The 24,148-nt window shown below is 34.8% G+C and overlaps 1 protein-coding gene across 2 annotated transcripts in view; it reads left to right on the top strand.

The window, feature by feature from the left end:
- HECTD2 (HECT domain E3 ubiquitin protein ligase 2) overlaps window positions 1–23,423 on the top strand; it is a 36,862-nt gene extending 13,439 nt beyond the window's left edge. The window contains exons 6-21 of one of the 2 annotated variants that reach the window (XM_050339174.1): window positions 215–279; window positions 1,274–1,319; window positions 2,435–2,544; window positions 3,854–4,002; window positions 5,542–5,620; window positions 7,800–7,896; window positions 8,783–8,890; window positions 10,733–10,865; window positions 13,738–13,826; window positions 14,612–14,770; window positions 15,212–15,286; window positions 16,187–16,274; window positions 16,523–16,629; window positions 17,812–17,927; window positions 18,546–18,689; window positions 20,890–23,423. In XM_050339174.1, coding sequence (XP_050195131.1) covers window positions 215–279; window positions 1,274–1,319; window positions 2,435–2,544; window positions 3,854–4,002; window positions 5,542–5,620; window positions 7,800–7,896; window positions 8,783–8,890; window positions 10,733–10,865; window positions 13,738–13,826; window positions 14,612–14,770; window positions 15,212–15,286; window positions 16,187–16,274; window positions 16,523–16,629; window positions 17,812–17,927; window positions 18,546–18,689; window positions 20,890–21,010 — 1,686 coding nt within the window. In that variant the 3' untranslated portion in view covers window positions 21,011–23,423. Of the gene's footprint in view, window positions 1–214; window positions 280–1,273; window positions 1,320–2,434; window positions 2,545–3,853; window positions 4,003–5,496; window positions 5,621–7,799; window positions 7,897–8,782; window positions 8,891–10,732; window positions 10,866–13,737; window positions 13,827–14,611; window positions 14,771–15,211; window positions 15,287–16,186; window positions 16,275–16,522; window positions 16,630–17,811; window positions 17,928–18,545; window positions 18,690–20,889 lie in introns of both variants that reach the window. The other variant, XM_050339166.1, reaches the window with a different exon arrangement.
- The last annotated feature ends 725 nt before the right edge of the window (window positions 23,424–24,148 follow it).

Here is a 24,148-nt window from a genome sequence, read left to right as displayed (position 1 = left end):
TTTTATGAGAGTTTAAGTGTTGAAAGCCACAATTGGCACAACCCTGGGCCTCAGCTAGTAATCAGTGAGGAAGATACTTAGGAGCTCAGCATCATAACACAAAAGATTTCTTAGCTGTCTTGAATCACAAGCAAAACTTTTTTGTTTGTACAGTATCTTGTATTGAATATGTATAGTTACTTCAGATTTGATTTTTCCTCTCCTTTTTCCATAGCCTCAAGATGTTCAGAAGTCAGTCTTAAAAGGAATAATTAATGGTCTGCTACAAGAATGGACAGGGTAATTATTGCAAACCTTTGCAGAAGTGCTATGTCAGCACTTAAAACTGATGTTTCGTCTTCACTGTTTTAGAGAAAGAAAGAAAATGTTGTCATGCAACTTATTTGATGCACAAGAATTTAATTACTTTTGCCTGGCAAATCTGCATCTTGAACTCTGTCAGCTGACATTTAACCTCTGGGAGGCAGATCCAGACCTAGCCATACATTCCTTCACCAAATCTCAGCTCCTTGTTACCAGGGCACCCAGGGCACTTGTCCACCCCCCAGTAGCAACTAGGGTAACTCCCTGATTTGAAGTTTACTTCACAGTACCATTTGTGTGTGGCAGCAGCATAGAAAGAGCAGTGCAGGATGCAGAAGGGGATAACCCAGAAGTAGAAATTTTTTCTGGAGATGACAACACGATGATGACTTCTTAGCGTGAAGTAATAGAAGTGAGAATGCAAAGTTAATTCATAAAAAGATACAGCAAGAGAGAGTGCCTTGTTGTGACTCACTTGTGATCCAGGTCTTGGCTATTCCTTTCTCCATTTTATGCTACTTTTTCTGTGCTGTTGCTGCATGTGTGCTTTTGGTTATGTGAAAGCCTTGATAAACGGCAAGAAGTACAGAGGCTGCAGTGGTAGTGTGTGGAGAATTCCTGCAGGAGACATCAAAGACAGGGCAAATAAACTAATCTGTGGTGTGACTCAAGATAGACAATAGCATGGAATTGCCTCTTTGGGGAACCTATTATTATTCAAATCTGACCTTTTTTTTGCCTTCTCTCATGTTATGCTACAAAAACCAGATGATAAAATAGCCTGCTACCTTTAGGGAGTTGTTTGAATCTGTAAATGTCCTTTTCAATTACTGAGAGCAGTGAAGATTCTTAAATATGGTATTCTGTACATATTGACCAAGCAAAATAAAACCGTGCATGATTTCATGACTCCTAATGTGTGTAAATGATGCATACATATGGTTCTGTTTGTTGTTTCATTCATTCATAGGCCACGAACAAAAGATGATCTTAGAGCATACTGTATACTTTTACAGGTAAGAAAAAAGTCTTTTTGTTTAAAAATGTGTCTGCTTAATTTATAATCTATAAACCAGTATACTATGCAAACAAGATAATTTGTATAGCTGAGATACTTCACGTATAATTTCCTGTTATAAGAGTGTATTAAACTATCAAATAAACTATGGAAGAAGTGTAAGGAATGCATGATGGGAGTGGGATTTTAATGGAAGATAGTTGATGGGGAAAGGTTGCATAGATTAAAACCATGAACTAACAGTTAGACAGGTAATTGTTCCTGTTATTTTGTGGGTTGAAAGAACAAATGTTTTACCATGTTGTTTGTTCTTATTTCATCCTTATTCCCTGATTTGCTTTACTGGTGTGCTGTAACTCTGAAAGTTTCAGTATATGAACTTTCTGATATTGCTGTAACTTTCTCCAGTATTCATTTTATCCAGCAGACTTTCATCCAGTTTATATAACTGGCTGCATCTTCTGATTTTTGTCTGAGTTTACCTATTACCTTTGCTACTATAGGTGATTTGCGTTTGCAGCAGATTTCCCCTTTAAATTTTGCCAGTATAGGTAACACCTCTCCACATAAGGAGTGGTTTCTGCTGTTATTTGACAATATCAGGTAGTAATTTAATTTTTTGAGACAATAGGTTTCTTCTACAGGGTGGTATACTAGCTGTGAATTACAAGGGCTGTCTCCTGCTAAAATGTGGGAACCTGTGAACTCAGATAAGAGGGACTGACGTGCAGATAGACAGAAGCTATAAGAATCCTTTTTACAGAGATGAAAAGCCCATCTCTGAGAGAAGTGTAATTTATGTGCTACAATGTAAATGGTAATCCAGAAAAATACATTAGTTACTGCCTTTGGGCTACCTGTGGGCTTTCTTTTGAAAAAATAATTAAAAAAAAATCATACTTTTACAATATAGAAATTGTGTATTTCTTATTGGGCTAGAAATTGCAAGTAATTTTTTTCCCATAGTTTTACCTCTGTCACAGCTATTTTTGTGAATTCATTTCCTGTGTAATTGAATTGTGTTGGCAACAACAAACATAAGAAAAAAAACCTAATGACTTTTCTCCTTTTATGCAGTTTATTAACCTAACACATTTTTTTAATCTTTTTCAGAATCCTCAATTTAGTAACACTTCTACTTATGTCATCTATGCTCACTTGCTAAGACAGATAGCAGCCTTAACAGAAGCTGACCATCATTTCCTAGTGCACTGGTCTAAAAAGTAAAAAAAAAAAAAATTAAAAAAATTTAAAATTCCATTTTTAGGATTACAATTGTTATTGTATTTCCATTGGTGTTGACTGTTTTATAAATTATATGAAAGTTAGTTTAATTGACTAAAGAGATTGTTTTTGTTGTTTTCAAAGTACATATGGACCTAGTCCATTAAGTGATACTGATTTATAGATGCAATATGTATATAATGTATAAAAATTAATATCTTCATGCAAAAAGTCTCAACAGGAAAATAACTTGCCGAAGTTGCTCTTCCATAACACATGCAAAATACCTTGTGTGTAAATTTTTAGTTACATGTTTATATGGTGTTATTAAAAAAAAATGTGATCTTTGTTTAAATAAAGTTTTATCTTGCATAATTTGCAAAAGATAATGTAATCTTACTGTATTGTGTGAAAACTACAAATGAACTAGAGTCCTTGCTTCATAGTGTAATACAGGTGGTGAGAGAGTGTGGTTAGGGCATTAGATTTGTAGTTAATTTAAATAACTCTAATAGCACTTCACTAATAAAGTCATATGGGGGTAACTCCCCAAAGAGCAGCTTCCAAGTTGGTATGCAGATTGCTTTCCTTGTATTGACTGTGCAAAAAGTTCAGTTTGGGGTAAAAAAAAAAATATGTCCATATTCACAGTTCCCTTATCTCCTAGGGAACCTGTTAGTAAAAGATTTTGTTTTCTGCAAGGATGGGAATTGTGGTAAAATATGATTTCCTTTGAACTAGTGTTTACAAATAAGGTTTGCACTCTTGGTTAGGGATGCAATAGGCATATCAAAACATATATTAGAAATGGAAACCGTAAAAATAGGAGAGATCGTGTTTAGAAAAGGATATTTTAACATGCCTACACGTGTATTGTTGTGCTATTATGGAAGTGGTGCAGCACATAATTTAAAATGTGCACTTGTCACAAGTATATGAAGTACTTTTCCTCTTAATTCAATAGAACCAAGTGCCTCAAAATAAAAAAATCAGAATTCCTCAGTATTCGGAGTATGAAGTGAAATAGATAAGGAATTTTGTTTAGTTTACTAAGAGTCAAGAACAGATAATGATTCTATTGCGTGCTTTTTTTTTTTTTTTCCCACAGAGCAATAGTTAGGGATGCACTGAAGAGAGTTACCAAGTGTCAATATTTAAAAGAACACTTTTTCAAACTTTGTATTTCTAATTTTGCTTTTATGTATAGGACAAAAGCATGGTTTTTTTAAAATAACATTGAAATCTGATAACATAAACTCTAGTGTAGACAGTGATCACATGAGAGTAAGTACAGCATGTCTGTTTTAGGATTTCACAGAGGAGGTTCAAGCAGGTGGTGGACAGGTTACTGCAATTCATTTCTTTACGTCTGTTTCCTGCAAAACCTGAAGAATTTCCACCTATGGTGAAATGTAGCTGGTGGATTCCATCAGCAACAAAAGTCCTGGCTTTATTTAGTAGGTATTTTTCTTGAACTCTGTATGCATATGTATATTTATATAGGTATGTTTGTGTGTGCATATAATGTTTGAATATATATAGAGAGAGAGAAAGGATATTTTTACTGCTCCTCTTCTAGGGGAAACTGTCAGTGATGATGGTACAATACAAACTACAATAAAAGTAGTAAACAACAAAGAAAGTCTTCTGTTGCTTTCCAGTAGAGGATAATTGCTATTCATCATTTTCCTGTGACAACAACTCAAGATCATTCAAACAGAAATCCCCAGAAGTAACCAATGGTTAAAGTTTACCTTAGATTTGTAAAAGAAATGTCTTAAATGTGTAATTTCCAGAACTTCTTCTGTAACTGGCCTACACCCACAGAACTATTTAGCATCCAGGAGAATTTAGGCAATGCATGTGCCTCTTAAATCCAAAACTACAGCTTAAAAAAAGTAAATCCGTGCTCAGTTCAATGTAGAGCACAGCAAATTTGATCACTGCAAATTCAAACCTTCTCAACTCATGCCAAATAGTTTTGGTGATTAGGGCATGTACTTTCTCCTTTCTAGGAGAAAATAAAGCCATCAAATTAAAATTAAGATTGGAATTAAGATTCTTTCACTGTCAACACTTCTATTTAAAAGCATTCTGCATAATCCTGCCTGTCAAGAGTTAGGGCACATAAGCACACTTGTATCTAAAACCAAGATGTGTGTTTTGTAGTCATCTGTGAAAGAGTTGCCAGTTCCTTAGTTCTAGAGAAAGAGCTATAAAGTAAATCAAAAGACGCTATTTTGTGTCTGACTGACCAAAATTAAACCATGTTGAAGTGCAAATAGAGAAAACTTATTAGCTGTTTGACATTATATGAATGTTACACAGTGAGATAGCTTAAATGTGAATTAGTTCTCTTCATTTGGTCAAGTACTTAAGTTATGTACAGGTGAGTCCAGATGGTGTAGTAGTTCCCTGAGGAAATAGGTGTATCTCTGCATACTCTGTTTTATGCCCCTCCCTTTCCATGCCTTTTGCAAAAGGCATCCAACACAAACAGGTGATTTTTAACTGGAAAGCATGTAGATGTTCCAGCCGTAGCTATGTTTGAAATTAGGTGGATTTCTTAAACACGTTAATTTATCAAACTGCTTTTTCATTGATTTCAGCAGAACATAATGTCCTTTCTCTGTGAAACCTCAGTTTAGTGTATGTCAACAGGGGAGCCAGAGTCAAATTGAGGTACCCTTATCATAAGTGGGCTGAACTAAGGATTTACTATTTTCTACAGCAACTAATGTGCTGTCATGTGGTGTTATGTTATAGCATAATTCTGTAGCTAAGACTGAGCTAAGTTCTGTTGCTAAGTTATTTGTTTATTAGTGTTAGTTCAAGCTAAGTCTAAAATAATAGTAATAAAGTTTCTGACTTCACTGGTGCTCATGATGCCAAGAAAATAGGTATACTGAATCCAGACACTGTTTTGAAAGACTTTTATGTTTTCTTTGTAGATGCTGCAAATAGTCTGATCAGTCCTCCCATTATTTCATATACAGATTTCTATAATTCTACACTTGATCATATTGATCTTATGGAAGAATATCATAACTGGCAATGCTATGGGAATTCTCACAGGTAAGAGGAATAGCTTTGAGTAACTATGATAGGTTGATTCTTGTTAAGTAGTATTTCAAAGCACTGTATCTATGCTATGTGTATCTATATTTAATATAGTGAATATATATATATAGTGTTTGTATATATGATATACATACAATTTATGTGTATATATATCCACATTGAATACTGTATTTTATTGGACAAACATAGTATAGCTATTACTTGTTGTACTTGCTACTACATGGATGTTAGATGGACTGGAATAAATCTCATTCTGCCTTGCAAACTAGAGAAAAGATGTAAAATATAGATGATAATAAAATAACTTTATTAATTATGGACATAGACTTCTAATTGTGTCTTACTACAAACATATTTCAGCCTCCTATACATTCATAGACATTTTTGATGTGGGCATACTTACCACTTAATGATGAACATGTATGTAATTATATGTATATATGTGGCTCCAAGCATGTTTTTTTCCAGTGAAATCAATCATAGTGTTTCTGTTTCCTGAAAATAAACACACAAGGTAAATCTTTAGGCTCAAAGCTTGCAAATGTATTTCTCCCCTTGTGAGGGACAGCCCAGCAGTATGATTTAGAATCATCTAGAGAAATAGACATTTCATCTTTTTGCTGAAGGTCAAAATCTTATTAATGTTTTCTTAATAAAAATGGTTTTTGCCTAGCTGTATTTTTCAGCATATCACTGTGTATCACTCACTCTTTACGGCTTGAATCACAAGATTAACTAAAATTTCCCCATATCTCGAGACTTTTCAGTAAGCTAATTTAAGACATCAACCCTCTAAATGTAGCTTTTTGTTTATTGTGTGTGCAATTTCCCTTGCCTTTAGCAGCAGTTGGGGAAAACTTGGAGACCATAATTTGTTCCACTAAAGTAGGTATTTCAGTTTAGGCTTCTGTCTGATACCTGATACTCTGCTTGGGAAGATGAAAAACCAAACAAATTAAACAAACCACAGAAAACCCAAATAAATAAAACAATTCCCCCAAAACGCTGTGACACATGATAGCAAAACATGTGCAGTAAGCCTTGTGTAGTCTCAGTCAAAGCATTGGAATATGAATATTGCTGAGCTTCAAATGATTTTTTTTTTTCCATTGGCACCATCTGGCTGTCTTGGCACCCACAACCAATCTTATAAAAGGGCTGTGAGATTTCCACCTTCTCCAGTTTTTTTCAGTTAGCTGGGGCACTGGGAATTATGTCAAAACAAAGTTTGCTTGACACGTAATTGTTGGAGTAGCTGAAGTGAAGACTAGCTGCATTATTCTTAAAGTATATATAATTCTGTTAATTTGTTACAAGGACACTTTTTTTCAATTTTACATCTTTTGACTCCTTGTTTTTCCACTTAAAACCAAGCGAAAAACCCCCCAACCTGACAACAAAGAGCAAGTCCTTGTTTACCTTCCATGTGGAATATTTTGATATGCATAACTCTTTTAACTAAGTCAAAACACATTGGTAAAATGTTTTGGATTAGGATTTACAAGAGACCGGGTGGGCTCTGGTTATTTCAGTATGAACTGCTCTTAGGTAATGTGTGAGCTAATTAAAAAAACTTACCAAAATAACCAATAATAAAAAAATCCTTCACTGATGATTTCTTTTAATGATGATTTCTGAAGTTTTTCAAAATAATTTTTATTATCTGATTGCAGTGGAATGTGGCTGTGATTGAGTATTTTAGAAATCCTAAGCACATGTAACCCCAGGATAAATCTGAAGGGCCTGTGGAAAATCAGTTCCTTTGAGAATGAGTTCTTTACCTAAGAATGCTGAACTGAGATATTTTTCTTTTATTTAGTAAGAAGATATTGTTGTTCTCTGTAATTCAATGTAGTGATTAAAATTTAGTATTTAAAGCAGATGATGACTGTTTTTATTAGGTCTGTTGATGTTAATAATAAACAATTTAAAATGAGCTTTATTTAGGATAAGCATTATTATTACAGTTTCTAGCAGTATTTGCAAGTAACAGTTTGTTCTACTGTTCTATATATACAACACACAAAAAAAACCCCAGCAGCTATTTGCAAATTACTGTCAGTGGAGGGAAAGTAGTTACTGAATGGTAATGAATAATTCACTCTTGTATTCTTAAAAACAATATGCTATATGATAAAAAGGAAAAATTTTATCTTTTTTCTCTTGTTTTTAGGTTTTCTTTCTGTCAATACCCATTTATTATTTCTATAGCAGCAAAAAAAGTTATTATTCAAAGGGACTCAGAACAACAGATGATAAGTATTGCACGGGTAAGTCACTTAGCAATAAATGTTTCTGTCTTGTGACTTGGTATTTTAATAAGTTTTTGTTAGGCTGGTAGTACCCACAACCTGTCATTACACTTCTAGCATTTCAGACTACCCCAAAAAAGAACATAAGCTGTTTAACTAGGACTAGTCTACAAATTTCCCTGCTGGATTTTTAAATTTTATTTATTTTTTTTTACATACTTAGTTTCAGGATGCTTATATATACCAATCTGTAGAGAAAATTACAGTAATTTATTTATTCTTTTTTGAAAAACCAGCATAATGTGCTAGCATGCTAAATTAATAAGATAAGTGAGGAAGATGAATTCTATGAGAATTTTGGACTGTTTCCTATTTTATTGTGAAGATATGTTGTCATGGAAGACCAAGATTCATCTGCATACTTTCAGGTCATGGAAGAGGTACTGCTTCTGGGCAGCCTCTTCTGTTTTGAAAGAGGCATTGTCTGCCTCCTTCAGTGTTAATTTTCTACAGGTGCTAGGTGAGACTCTTTCCTCACTGCTCTGTGTGGCAGAACCACCAGCTGGTGGTTCTTGTCTTGCTGGATATGCCTTGCATAGCTAATTAAAGCACAAGCCATTTCGAGAATCTATATTTTCAACAGTTTGGAAGGTTGAAAAAGTTGCTGCACAATTGCCACTTTCTTGTTAAACCTCCTGATAAATTAGTTCAAATATAGTGCAAGTGCTATCTGCAGTAGGAAAGAAATTGCTCTTTTTCTCTTAGAAGATACTGAAGCAGCCATGATGTTAGGGAAATGTCTTTAATGCAAGATACTGAGAACTACTTACATTTAATAAGCGTGGCACTTGGGTTTTTTAAATGAAGATACTGCATGTATAATGTTTCTTTTTCATTCAAATAGCAAAGCCTTGTGGATAAAGTCTCTCGCAGACAGAAACCTGACATGAATATGTTATTCTTAAATGTGAAAGTGAGGAGGACACACCTTGTTAGTGATTCACTTGATGAGGTAACAAAAAATGTAATTAAATGGTGTGTTGCTGCAGAACAGCTATTGAACTTAAATTTCAGTTTGATAATTCATATTTAAATCTTTCTGCACTAAGAGATTGGGACTGTAACTACATAATACCAAATAAAAAGAACTTAATTACTGTCACAATTGCAGTGCTGCAGAATAGATTGTGTTAGACATTCTGAAATTTGTTTTCTGTGCTCATACTGCTCTGTGGCTAAGCCCATAATGAACCTACATGCTTGCATGTGTATTTTTTTGTGTTTGCAATTTTTGTTTTAAAAATGCAATGCATTATTAGCAGGGTATATAGGACTGGAGTCCATGATAGGAGCATGAATAGTAAGTGACTAATCCCTAATGAGTTTGTTCTGTTCTAATTCTTGGAATGTTTTTATTCTTCTCCTTTGCTAACTTCTCTATCCTGTAAGAATTATTCTGGGTTTTCTTTTCTTAAATTCTTTTAACAAATTCCTCACATTCCTGAATGTAATTTTTCCTTTTTTAGAAATGAATCATGTGACCATTAAAGTAGGCAATTCTTCATTATCCTCTGAACCTTGATAATTATCATTATTTATTGAAGTCTAGTTCCCTACTTGGCATTGAGAATGGCCTGATCATAATGAGAAAAAAGTCCAGGTAGTGAAAACAAGATCAAATAAATTCTGATTACTCATGTCAGAAAATGTAAGTTTAAACTTTATTTTCCTATATTAAAGCCTGTCCATTTTGGCTTTCTCTCCTAAGACAGAAGAAATACAAGTGGTAGTACTGCTTTTTCTCAGGCACTGTAGATTGTTTTTTTACCACACTAATATAACCAAGAGCAACTTCAAAAGTTCTGACAGTTAGAATATTCTCCTGTTTATTTTTGTTGGTTTCTTCTGCCCATTTCAGAGATGAGTAAAAATGTATTATATTATTCATATTCTCAAAAGTATGGCGAATGGTGGGTGGAGGGGGAAGATGTCTTATTTGTATTTTAGATTTTTAAAAATAATTTGCAACTGAAGATCACTTCTAATAAATAACTTGTTTCAAATAACACATACCTATAGTTATAAAATTTGTGCAACAGGAATTTATTTGAGCAGTTAACAACATGGAAATTATTCTGGCACATGCATATTCCTGACTAGTTTAAAAACTTTCTCTGGAGCTGGCCTGTAATTAATGATTTAAAGAAAAAATTTATAGGGACTCTAACTGAAAGATCACTGTTTATTATGAAAGACTGTAATCTAATTCTCTGCAGGTTTTTTGCATACCTGGATGAAATGCTGTCTCTTAGGACAAAGCAATGAAAAGAGCTTGTTACCATTGTCTAAAAAAGAGTTTTAAAAAGCAGCTGATACTTGCTGGCAGGTATCTTATGCTGAACTGAATGGTGTCCAGATATTGAAAGTTTTAGCTTACCTTCTTATTTCTAACTATTTCCAAATTATGTCTAATTATTTTCTTAATCTGTCATTTCTTCCTGGTAGAATGTCTTCTGTAAAAGCTAAAAAATCATATAGGTCCAAAATATTCCAGACAGACTCAATTCATTGTATGTAGTATCTCATTAAGTCTGTTTGTACACCACCCAACTTCCTTTCAAGCCTGGAGAGTGACATTATGTGCAAAGTAGTTGATGGTGTCAAGTAGTCATAACTGTCTTGCTTCTGTAATTCAGTCATTGTTTTAATATAGTTTTGACCTATTAGTAGAAAATTCTGCAAATTAATAGCTTAAGCAATGCAAGAGCCGTAGAGACAGAGCTGTGTTCTCTCCGGTTAGAGCTGGTGATACGTTAAATCTTGTTTTTCTTCTTCCCTACCTGTTTTGCAATAGCTAGCAAGGAAGAGGGCAGATCTGAAAAAGAAGTTAAAAGTCACATTTGTAGGAGAAGCTGGTCTTGATATGGGTGGCCTGACAAAAGAATGGTTTCTTCTGCTGATTCGCCAGATTTTTCACCCAGATTATGGTGAGTCCTAATAAATGTTCTTAAGTTCAATGTGAAAATTTGTTTGGACTCTGTGTGAGCAGTGCTCCAGCAGTAATGAAAAGTTCTTTTTATTATAAGCACTGTTTTCAACACAAATCCAAAACAGCTTTGTACTAGCTGCTATGAAGGAAATTATCTCAGCCTAAGACAGCACAATGCTGTAGCAAATATTCAAGTGGAGATAAGGCCAAATGTATTGCTTTATCATCCACCATCCTTGACTCTTTCCTCTCATGCTGCATTTTGTCTTTTTACACTGCCCTCAGTTGTCTTCATATTGCTGGTTTGGGGAGTTTTCCTGGGTTTTGTAAGTAGCTGCATTGGATGCTGTTACTGTGCTCAGTTCTAGCAAACTGCTGACCTTCATCTCCCATGTATCAATGGTTCCTGTTGGTGCTGATGGTAGCACTGAGAATATCAGCAAGTTCTAACACTATTTCTGTTATTAGGATGGGCAGAGGTTATTTATTACTTGAATCTTTGCCATCGTATATTCTGTTTGTGGTATTTGTGTGGCCAGTATTCTTTTGCGGTCTGGAATAATCTCAGGAAAGAAAGGCCCAGTCAGTGCAGAGACAGTGTAGGCAGGCATGAGCCTGAATGAAATAGCCTGCCTCTGCTGCTACCAGGACCTGTGAGCCCATAATGAAATATGCATGTCCAAAGGAAAAAAAACAAAAAATACTTTTTTAGCAAATAGGAGACTGTAAGACATGAATGAGCAGTCATAAACAGGCAGTTCGGTCTACTTGTTTTATATTGCTGTAGATGGATCTAGGTGGGTTTTATTCCCTAGTCTACTATTTGTCAAATGAGTGGGCTTTTCTAAGCTGGGCATGGATACATTACTGCTGATTTAGTGGGTTAAATTGTTTCCAGGCTGGCTTTTAAATTAGAAACATTGATTTCCAGGGACTTGAGCTTAACACCTGATAGTCATTGTTAGAATGCAAGAGCTTGTGTACCTTTGCCTGAAAGTGTTCATATATCTTAAATCCATGGTCCTTTGTTCCTTATAGAACTTAGAATTTTAAGTCATAAATATATCCTCAAATCTGCTGAAATCATTATTTGCCTGTAGCCCTTTTTCTAGTAAAAGGGGTCTGTGTGGAGACATGACATTGCTGATAACAACCTTAATAGGAAACTATTTATCCTGGAGAAAATGTTCTGTAAGTTTGTCAGTTCTGTTAGTAAAAATGTTGTCAGCAGAGCTGGGTAACTGATGAGTTTGGAAACATTCAGAGTAGTTTATTTTTTCACCAGCTCTGGCAGGCTTCCTTGCTTTAAGATGTAAATTCTTTCATTGTTATGACTGTCAGCCGAATGTTGGAGGAGTTCAGAAATATTAATGTCCCGTGCAAAGGGACAGTATCCTTTGCTGTCTTTAATGTTAAGTTGCAAATAATGTATGTCAGAAGCTTAGAAGGGAAAACATCACTGTTCTTACCCTCTGCAGGTTAACTAATTCCACAGATTTAACTCCTGAAATTTAAAAACTCATAATTAGCTCAGCTGTCTGCCCTCCTATGTGTTTTGCAATGCTTTGTTCATCTTGCTGTGGACAATTGATAAATGGGATTTGAAACCTATTTTGTTCCTGCATCCCTGCTGTCTTTTAGTGTGTGAATCTTACTCTGCCTTACATGCAATTGTTCTGTTGCTTCTGTGAAGGCACTGTCTAAACCTTTTGTGATGAGCACTTTTTGAGCTAAAAATCAAAAGATAAGTTGTTCAGGAGAGTAGGGGAGAAAAACATGAATGCTAATTTTGCCTGTAATTTATCATAAGAACTGGATGTCCCTAAGACAAGTTGGATTTTCATTCTTTTTTTAATCAAAATTACTTTGATTTTATTTCTATTTAGATATTATTTTTTACCAACAGTATCTTCAAACACAGATTGCAGTGAGCTATTGCATAGAAGATGTGCTTAGAACTACTCAGTGCCTTGGTTTGTACAGACTGTGGAAACAATAATAAACTGTTGGCCCATTTAATCCCAACAAATTAAAACCAGTCATCATGTTTCATCCAGTTTACTTCAGCATTGCTGAAGTAAATTTCACTGTGAATGCACACTTATCTAGAGTATGTCTTGCTTCTCTGAGCAATAATTCCTAGGCATTTTAAAGCTGTTATCTGCTTTCATTATGTAGGTTTTCATGTTCTGTCACTCTTTAAAACAGAATGTTCCATATCTGATGCAAATAGCAGTCAAACTTGTCTATACTCATAATTTCAGTAGCATCTAGTTTGTCATTTAGACCCATGAGCAGCTTTTTCAACTTCTCTGATAAATTTTTTTGGCAGAAAATGAGAAACATACCCGTTTGCTGCTGGTGTGTGTGTATAACACAAGGTTTTACAGATTTCTATTCTAAGAAAGTAAAGCTTATGGTATTTGTATTATGGGAGTCATGCCAGCATTTTTAGAGATTGTATCTGTCACTGACCTAGGAAGAAAGGAAGAAATAAATGATTTTACATTGCAGTAAGAAAATTTTTGGTTAGACTGTTAATGTTTCTGGCTGTACAGACGCTGAAGTACAGTGAAGAAACAGATTGTACAGAGACAGTGCAGAATATCCACAACTAGAGGCTCTGAGGAACATGTTGCACCGGCACCCAACAGGGCTGGTGGCTTGAGCTTGCTTCAGACTTGGCACTGCCCCTGGTGGTTCTTCCCAAGCATCTGCCTGCAGGCTCCTGCCATGGGTGGGATGAGGGGGCTGAGAGATATGGGCACACCAAGGAGCACTGCTAAGGGTGTACGTGGGACAAAAATGAGGCTTCGTGTGAGCCTTTGTTGAAGTTCAGGCTTTGTAAAGGCCCTGTTGCTGTTCTGCAGGCATGTTCACCTACCACAAGGACTCACACTGCCATTGGTTCAGCAGCTTTAAATGCGATAACTACTCTGAATTCCGACTGGTTGGAGCTGTATCCTTTCATGTCCGCTAGACGGTGCCGAACCACGAGCCATCGCATGAGCTGGCACGGGGGTGGAATAAGGCACTGGCTAAAGCTCCTTCAGAGGTTGTATATGCAACTGTGCTCTACTTTTAATGAATTTTTTTGAATGTCATTCAAACAAGTGAACTAAAAATAGGAAGAAAATGGTGGTGTGTGGGTACATGGTATATTTTACGGTTGGAAAATACTAGAATCAAGATTAAACATGCAACCTTTTTTATGTATAAGTTGTAATTTTTAATGTACTTAAACCTCTGGGTTTCATTCAGTAAACATCAATGCACCTGTATGCATTAATGCTTCATTTAAGTCCCTGTTGATCAGTATGTGGCTTTTTGCACTTTTCCAGTGGAGGTGTGTCTTTATGTGTTTCGATTTATTTAAAAGAAACGTTGATATATTGAGCTCTCAGTAGAACTTGTGGATTGAAAATATATATATATTTCTCTTCTTTTTAATAACAATTCTTTGGAACAATTTATTGTAGAAATACTTATACAGGATATTAAGAAGATTTTCAGGTGTTCTGTCAGTGTGCATCATATGACCATTTTAACTGCTACTTAATTGTAATGCAGAACTGCATTTAAAACTGTCAGTCCAGAAAAATTTAAATAATTTCCATTCCTTCTGTTTGTGGAGCATGCATTAGAGTATGCTGAATAAAATCTTAAAATATTTCTCCTAAGTTACTAAAATCCTAACTATAATAAGGCTATGTTGAGTTTGCCCTTAACATTTGACATATATAGCTTATGGGACTTGCTGTATATAACAGCATCACCTTGGATATTCGTTTCCCACCTTGCTGTTACAAGAAATTATTGAGTCCTCCCATTGTTCCCTGTGATCATAACACGCTTGTAGGCATCTGCGATGTCACATTAGATGACCTGTTTCAGATTATGCCTGTAAGTATTATGGGTTTTTAAGAAGGTAAATTACTGATTTAACACCTGGTTTATTTTTGTTTAATGCTTGAGTTATAAACTGCTTGAAAACAGCTTTTTTTTCCAGTACAAACTAATAAAGTCTCCTTTTCTTCTGCTGAAAACAGAAAATCTCCATGTTTTCTAGCATAACAGTATTTCTCTATTACTTGAAGTTAGAATACCAAAATCTGATATGATTTTCTGATACACATTTTCTGTAGTAAAAAGAAAATTGTAACAGTTTATACTGAATTAAAATACGCATATTAATTTAGCAGTGAGTTTTTCTTTGTGCATGTATTTTAAATATACAGCTTTTTCTTACATGCCTTCTGTATAAAGTAGTGCTTCTGGTGCATCCTTGCAAAGTACATCACTTGGTTTTGTAGATTCACTAAAGAGTTTTTACTCATATTGTAGGAATTGGCCCATGGACTAAATGAACTTCTATCCTATGAAGGCAATGTCGAAGAGGATTTTTACTCAACCTTTCAGGTCATTAATACACAACTGTAAATGATTCTCAGACTCGTTCAGTAACTTTTACCAATGTTAAAATGGCAATGGAGTGGCCTTCTATGGTGTGATTGCTGACTGTTTGTGATGTGACTGCACAGGTTTCAAGACCAGTTCTGTCCTGGGACCTCTGGGCACACAGAGGCTGACTCTGTGATGGGGCTTTAAGCTGTTGTTCCCTGACAGTGTAGGTGCATCCAAGTGCTGACTGCCAGGGTCACATAGCCAGCTGCTGGGGCACTTCCAGCTCTTTGCTCTCTCTGACACCATCACCTTGCAACCAGAGCCCTGGCTTGCAGAATTCGTCTGGCTGCAAGACAATCCCTTTTCTGTGTAACCCAGAAGCTAGTCAGAGCTTCCTTCCTTCCTTAATACACTCTGTCCAGGAAATCTCATTTCAGCAATAGCTTGTTCAGGTTATGAGAGTTTTGCCTGACCTTTACGTCTTAACTGCTACTTCAGTCAAGGAAGTCTTTTTCATTTATTCATTGCTTTAGAACTCATACTAGTTAATAAAATTTCAGGTTGGTACTTTTTAGTTCCTAGGCAAGCTACAACAGAACAAATACCTTCTTAATTGTATTTGCTATTTGTAGATTGTTCTTTTGTATGAAAATCTTTGTGGCTCCAGAGTCTGCAGGTCAGTTTGACATGCCACTGTGTAAGAGGCTCAATTTCTTTACTTCAAATACCAATTTCTTGAGCAATTTGTTGAGAATTGTAATTTTTAACTTTTAAAAACCCAATAACCCTTAGAATTATAGCATATGGTAAAGAGAGAGACAGGGGAAATACATATCAAAATAAATACCAGATCTGTAATTTGTGAGAATATGAATGTATTTTCCAGTACTAACCTTGACTCCTCTTTTTCTCTAGGTTTTTCAGGAAGAATTTGGTGTTATAAAATCTTACAACTTAAAGCCAAATGGAGATAAAATTGCAGTCACAAATCAGAATAGGAAAGGTACCCCAATATATATTAAGTACACATATTTGGCAGATTTAAGGGTTTTTTCATTCTTATAAGCCTAGGTTTTTGTTAACAATGTGAAAATGAAATTACTGTAGTCCTTTCTGGTATGCCTACCAATTTAATGGTATCTAAAATGAAATGCATTCATTTTTCATAATTCACTGCAATTTGGGAGAGCAGAACAAATAATTGATTAAAATTATCATAATGTAACAAAATAAAATGTTTTTCTTTTTTAGAATATGTGCAGCTCTATGTTGATTTTCTTCTCAACAAATCGATCTACAAACAATTTGCAGCTTTTTATTATGGATTTCATAGTGTCTGTGCTTCATATGCATTACTGGTAAGAATAAAGTGAAACGTAACTCTTCACTTCTGTTTCAAGTATTTGATAATGACTTAACTAAATTCAACAAATTGTGCTGGATGATTTTAAGATTTGTAAAGAACCTTGATTAATCAATAGACTTGATTAAGCCAACATAAGTAGAAAAATGAGCAGGTAATCATCTGTTCTCTGTGTTGTTCCATTGAAAATAGATAAATAAAGCTCCTCAGGTTAGGTTTATCAGTATGCATTCACAGACACTTCATGGGCTCTCTCCTGAATGTTTATGAGGTTTCTCTGTATTCCCTCCAGTTATGACCTGCAGAGCAGCTCTATCTGTGTGCTCCTGAGTGACTCCTCTGAAAACATCTATTACTTTTTCCAGGAAGAACACTCAGTGAGGTTGAGATTAAACATTCTTCTTTTTTCAGTCCTGTTTGGCTGTTGGAATGACTTCTGTCATTTACGTCATCCCTTCTGCACTGAGAAAGAAGAGGCAGTTGCAATTTGTATGAGATTTTCTCAGTTCCTGGGAAATTAGTGAACTATGACACACTTGCAGCAAGGCGAGGTGTGACTGACTGTAGAGAAGGTTCTGGAAGGAGAATGATGATCCATTGAAATGCCATGACATAGTGCCATGCAATATTGCAGTGTTGTAGTAAATGAATAAGTGGATTCTGCAGGTGGAAGTTTAGAGGTTCATTGTCATAAGTACTTGTTTTACACAGCAGTGTGTACAATTAAGAGCCAAGTTGTGTCAGCCACTGCTGCTCAGCTACCTACACTGGGACTGATCAACGCAAATTAAATTGAAGTTGTAACCAAAATTAACATCAAGACCCTCCCTCAGAATTTCATCCATACAAACTTAATTTTCTTCCTGACCCATTTGTAATCTAATCAGGCAAGTCAATGTAATAAATGTAAGAATGAAAAAGAGGTGAAGTACAAAAGAAATATGCTAGAATATCGTGTTATCCTTTAATTTGCCTTTACTACATACAGTAGTAAGAGATTGTTCAGAGTGCTGAGGGATTAATTTTTCTATAATCAGTATATATCCAAGTTAGAGACCTCTACTGAATGACATTCTGTTTATTTTTCTATAATGACACAATAATAATTTAATCTTAATGTAGTAGCATAATTTCTCATTTTAAAAAAAGTATATATTTTGTCCTTGATTTCTGGCAGCTGCTTCGTCCAGAAGAGGTTGAAATTCTTGTTTGTGGCAGCCCTGAACTGGATATGACTGCTTTACAGAGAAGTACCCAATATGAGGGCTACCAAAAAACTGATCCTACTATACGGTAGGCTTGGGTTTTTTATTCTAAATACTGACTTTGAAAACATCATACAATTTTAACCCTTCACCAAAATCTCTTCAAGGATAATCTGAGAATGATTGAATAAAAACCTATTTCCAAATAAGACAAAGACGCTTATTAAATTATCCTAAGTAGGAAGAGTTGGATCTTTAATGGTATGTGTTGCTGAATCTTCTTAAAAGGTTCTGACTAGATGGAAGTGGAGATAGTTTAAAAAGAATAGCTTCAAATCCTCCATAAGAAATCTGAGTCTTTATTTTTATTATCCTGTTTTCTAAAAATAGGTGGTTTTTTTTCCAATTCTCTTTGATACTGAGGACATTTATATTAGTGACTAGAAAGCATTTATCTTTGGAAGTGGGTTGGGGTGTCATTTGACAAGGCATCGTTCCAAAATTAATAAAACATTGTACTTATCAATTCCTTAGGAATTTAACCTTGTATATTGGGATACCACTGATGTCCTATATATTACGTTAATTAAATTCTCAGTAAGTGACATTCATCATGTAGTACTTGTGGTTGTATTATTATCTTCATACTGTTTTGTCATGATATTTCATCTTGCAACATTTTCTTCTTTCTCTGCCCTGAGCATAGATACTTCTGGGAGGTAGTACTTGGATTTTCTCTTGACCTTCAAAAGAAGCTGCTACATTTTGCTACAGGAAGTGATAGAGTACCTGTGGGAGGAATGGCTGATTTGAATTTCAAGATTTCCAAGAGTGAAACATCCACTAATTGGTAGGTAGTATTTTTGTATTTTAAAATTTTTTCCATTACAGTGCTTCCCAAGAGACCTTATTGCTCTTGAATGTCTTTTTAAAGAAGAGCAAATGAATATACAAGGAAAAGACTTCATGGAATCCTTTAGTTTGTCTTCAAAATACCCATTTATTGATTGCATAAATTTTGCAGGTGACTAACATAAAATTGCTTCTCAGTCAATGTTTACTTTTGAGGCCAGTAATTCTTTATTTATAGAGATCTCATGCATGTTTTCAATTCAGATAAATTATTCATTTAATCATTCTTACATGTCAGCTGAACTAATGAAAATATACTTGAATCACTGTGATTTTTTCTGAATTCTTTGAATTATATGGCATTATTTATAGCAGCCCCTGCACCTGCAGAAAATGCTTGCATTTTCTCTTGATGGTCTAAATAAGAATTTTAACATGTATGGCTGCAAAGGCACAGCATTCCTTTAAGGCCCCTGGGGTATGGCTGATACAGAAACTGCTCAGAGGATATTGGAACAAAGCAGTCTTGCAATTTCATTGTGAGGATTAAATTGTTCATGCCAAGTTCTTATGTTTCTGGTAGTGTTTTATTTTGTATTGAATTGATTTGAGACATTCCACATACTTCCTAGCTAGTATTTTCCTTCTCAAGACTGGAAAAGTCAGTTTAAATAATTTAGAAAGCTGTATAGAAAAACTTGCTGCTTTGAAACTCACTGATAAGCAGTAATTACTGAGTTCATCTAGATTTCTTAGACATTTAGAGTAATCAAGATACTTACATGGAATTATAGTTTCAAATTAAAATTTTTGGGGGGTTTTCTGTGGAGAGCTGAACTAAATGCATAAACAAAGTAAACTTTGGTTTTGTTTTTAAATTCAATTTATCTTGTTACCGAGGTGTTTCTAATGCTGGTTCCAATGATGTTAAAGGAGCATGAGCATCTGATGAAAAATGAAGAAAAATCAGCCAACACTGAATCTCTGTTTATGTTCCTTCTGTAAATTGTTCTTTTTCTTAAAAATCAGAAAATGGATTTTGAAATAGTGTGCATTTTAAACTGATGTAGGTCTGTTTTGCAAGATAATTGTTGCTGTCAGACTGCCTGCACAGGGAGGAATGTAGATATGTTGCTCACACAATAGGATCAAAGAATATAATAGCAATAAGAATTGGCAAATTAATGAAAGTTTCTCAACTTTCCAAATTCTGAAGCATGTAACTCCAGCCTGATTAAAAGATCTTTGCTGATTTTTTAAAGGGCAGGGAGGGGAAAGTAGCTTGAGTTTCCACATCTAGAGGATTCCACCCCTTTTCAAGGAGGTTTGCCAATGATCAAATGCCCTTCAAAACACCGAGGGATTAAATGAAAAGAGAACTAGAGAGCTTTTGAGCCACATATTAAAATTTAACTTGTAAGTGTCCAAGTTTTAGAAATTTTTCTGTATGTTTTCCAAGTATCAGGTGGAGCTTCGGCTCATTGCCTTTCTCCTCTCTCCCCTCAAGTAATCAGTTGTAGGACCAGGCCATATCCTCAGTGCTGTCCTGCATGTCCCTGGAGAATTTAAAGGGCAGGAAGATCCCTGGCTTCTTTTTAGTTCTGGCTCATCAAACTAATCTGTTCTGGTGAGAAGCAGAGTTTCCAGTGTTTGTCAGGCATTCCTCAGCGGTATCTGCAATACATATGTGCAAACTGTCTCTCAGCAGAAACTTGCAACTGAAAGTGTCCAGCATTTCAGTTGGCTGAGGGATGTCTGCAAGGATGTATTCTACCAGGCTGACCTTGAGTTGTGTATCCTCACATAACTGTGGTTCATTTAGGTTTGTCTGTACCTACTGCAGGACCTCCCTTCCTTCATCATGTTGTGGATTCTGACTATACCCACATTTTGTGTTTAGAGATGTTATGTGGTGCCTAGGAGTTTCCAAAATCTGGAAGGAGGTGTTTCCAACTTAACAAGAAAATAAAGACAGGGAGTTGCAGGCAAATAGATTCACCTGAGGTGCTTATGACCGAACAGTGGTGTTGTTTGCAATCAGCAGAACTTGAACCAACAACGTTAGGATAAAAGTTTCTTTCACGGGGTTTCTTGTTTAAGTAATGTTTAACTGAAAATGAGTGAACAGTTGGCAGTGTTCTGCTTCTATTGCATTATTATTAAATGTGTTTTGTTGGGTATTTTTAAAATTATTTTAGGTTACCCGTGGCACATACCTGCTTCAACCAGCTTTGTCTCCCTCCTTACAAGAACAAGAAGGAACTGAAGCAAAAGCTGATCATTGGAATTTCAAATGCAGAGGGGTTTGGTCTAGAATAAAATTTAGTAATCAAAGAACAGCATTTTTATGTAGCATTCACTCTCTTCTGATTGTGCCTTTAAGCTTTTCAGTGTTATGTCTCTTGATACTGTGCCAGTTTTATCTCAGATTATTTTTTTTAAATAAATATGAAGTGGATGTTTTCTCCTGAATGGCAATACGTTTACTGCTTGTTTTGTCACAGAAGGTAGCTTTCTTAGTACAAAAAGCTTGTCTCTTTGATAAACAAAACCCAACTAAGGCAATTTCTAAGTTTTAGTTTTTTCTTGATAGCACTTTATCATTAATCATAATTCCCTTACATCAAGGTATCCCACTGGGAGATAATATACAGAATATTTCTTTATTATTTAATCCCAGTGGTAGAATGTTTTCAATTAACATTAATAATAGAAAAAAATACATCAGCATGTAGCCATTTTTTTCACAAAGGCTAATGGGTATTTTAGTCTTTATAAAATATATGTAGTTTTATTATTCTGGTTTTCCTTCTTAGTGAAACCAGCTGTCTAAGAAGTATGTAAATAACTGCCTGTGAAGAAATAGGGTTTTGATAGCGCCATTTACGCTAAAAAATTATTTTTTATGAATAAGAGGTTTTAGATGTTCTATATTCAGTTTTTACACTTGACTGTACAAGAGTGTTAAAAGGGTATTTTTCAGCTTGAGGGGATTCAAGTTCAAGCTACAGGTATTAAGGAACTTGTATGTTCATTCTTTACAGCAAAATAACCAGATCTACTGTAGCATTTTAGTAAGCAAAACTAAATATTTAAAATAAATTCCACATATGGTGAAATGCTTTTAGGAAGAGGACTAAATCCACAAATCATGGCAAACGGATACCAGTGTATCATGCTGACATTTTTTTAGTAACTCTGTTGAAAGTCTTAAGTAAGCTGTGATAAAAGTGAATACAATAACATTTCAGAAGAATGTTGAAGCTTTCATTATATTTAAGACCAGCATTTGGAGACAATGTTTTGTGTTTTTCACTGCACAAACTACATGAAAAGAAAATTGTTATGTCTCCTCTGAGTTACCAAATTAGGAACTGAGAAATAAATGGTTCTAAAATACTGATGTAATTGTAAGTCTGGGTTTTATTCATTAAATGGAAAGAAATTATCAGCATGCAGTATAGTCTTTTTAAATATGAATAGCTACTGTGTGTTCTACAGATTTTTCTTTCAGCTGAATGAGGCCCAGATCATTCGAGACATTTTGGCATCTAATTTGTCAGGTTTCCCCATTGACTTCTGCTGGGGCATGGATGATTAAATATCTTGTAGTGTCTATGCTCAAATATTATATTAGTCTTCTTTTCTCTCTCTGTATTATTTACATATAATCAACAGATTAAAAAAATATGATCAAATTAATCTAATTGATAGTTTCAAAGCTGTTGTGGATATTCTTCAATAACAAAGTGTAAATTTGCTTTTATTCTATATCCTTGATAAGTTACTGGTGATTTTACTGTTTTAGTAAAGCAGAGATAAATATTAGAATATTTTAGAATATTTGACACTGTATTCATTGTGCTGTCCTTGAAACCAGTAGCAAAATTTCTGTTGACTTTACCATGGAACTAAACTGGGTTAGCACAGAGAGTGTTAAAAGCAGCACTGAAAAATTCTGCATTTTACATTGTTTCTCCCAAATGGAGATTTCAAAATAAATTTTAACTTACGGGATTTCAGATGCTAAGAAATAAATGAAACTTTCACTGTTGCACTGAATGAACTAGATAGCTTCAAGCGATGTTAAATTTCTAATAGCTGAATATGGTTGTAAAGAAATTTGGAAACAAACACTGCCCCCCTTCCCCTCTCTGTAGAATTGGATTCGTGAAAGGTTTGCTTATGAATAAATAGCTATACACTTTATCTGAAAACATGGCAAATTAGCCAAAATATTTTTTTATGGCTTAAGCCCACTTTTAATAACTATTTATCTATTATTGTTAAAATAAAAGCTTTATCTTCTCATTTTCACTGAATTGCACTTTGCCTTCAGTTTAGTTTTATTTATTGGAGCTCTTTTTGATTTAATGTGTAATATTACCTCAAAATTGTAAAAACGCTATTGTATTTGCATCAGTTTTTAAATAAGATTGTCATTCAAAGACATTTTATATATTTCCTGATGTTCATAGATTAAATAGTAAATTTTGTATTTGTTAAATGAAAGCATTGCACTCTATTTATGAAATAAGACTCATATAATTTTAAAATTTTTCTTCAATGATGTTTTGTTGTTCTTTTGTCTTGCCTTGTAATCCAGCAAATCTTTTTTTATCTCCATCGTTTTGTACCATACAAAAGAAATCTGGTTTGTATAAACTTGTTCGTTAGTAAGTATCTATTTTTATGTATTAAAATTGTGCAGTCATTAAATCAAATATTTCAATTTTTGGCGTCACTTGTTTAATTTCAGATTTCCAAAGCTGATTATAATAGGTTTAAGATTGTTATCAAATTATCTGCTTTGGGTTTATTTTTCTTTTGAAAAATTTTCTTTACAGTAACAGTTTTGCTAAAACATTGCATGGCTCACTGGAAAGATACTAAGTTTCAACTACTAGACATGCACCAAGAGTTATATTTCATAATTACAGTCAAAATTACAGGTGTTCTGGTGCATACCACAGTGTAATAATGCTGTAAACTAGCATGGATCCTCAACATGGATCCAACAACTGGGGTGGTTTCACATGGAGAAGAGAAGGCTTTGGGGACACCTCGTTACAGCCTTCTGGTACCTGAAAGGGGCCTATAAAAAGGAGGGAGAGAGAATTCTTATACAGACAGACAGTGACAGGACAAGGGGAAATGGCTTCAAACTGAAAGAGGGCAGGTCTGGATGTTAGGAAGAAATTCTTTACTCAGAGGGCAATGAAGCTCTGGAAGAGGTTGTTTGGAGAAGTTGTGGATGCCCCATCCCTGGAATTGTTCAATAGCAGGCTGGATGGGGCTCTGAGGAGCCTGATCTAGTGAATGGCATCACTGCCTATGGCAGGGGATTTAGAACTAAACGATCTTTAAGGTCTCTTCCCAAACAAACTGTTCTATGGTTCTGTAATTCTTACTTAATTTTCCTTTTTTTTTTTTTTTTTTTTTTACTGCCTCAATTGC

The sequence above is a fragment of the Myiozetetes cayanensis genome, unplaced genomic scaffold, assembly GCF_022539395.1.
Source record: "Myiozetetes cayanensis isolate MyiCay16 unplaced genomic scaffold, myiCay2020 scf10, whole genome shotgun sequence".
NCBI classification, from domain to species: domain Eukaryota; kingdom Metazoa; phylum Chordata; class Aves; order Passeriformes; family Tyrannidae; genus Myiozetetes; species Myiozetetes cayanensis.
Note: the sequence above shows the minus strand (reverse complement) of the source record. Positions and strands in the feature narration are given on the sequence as shown.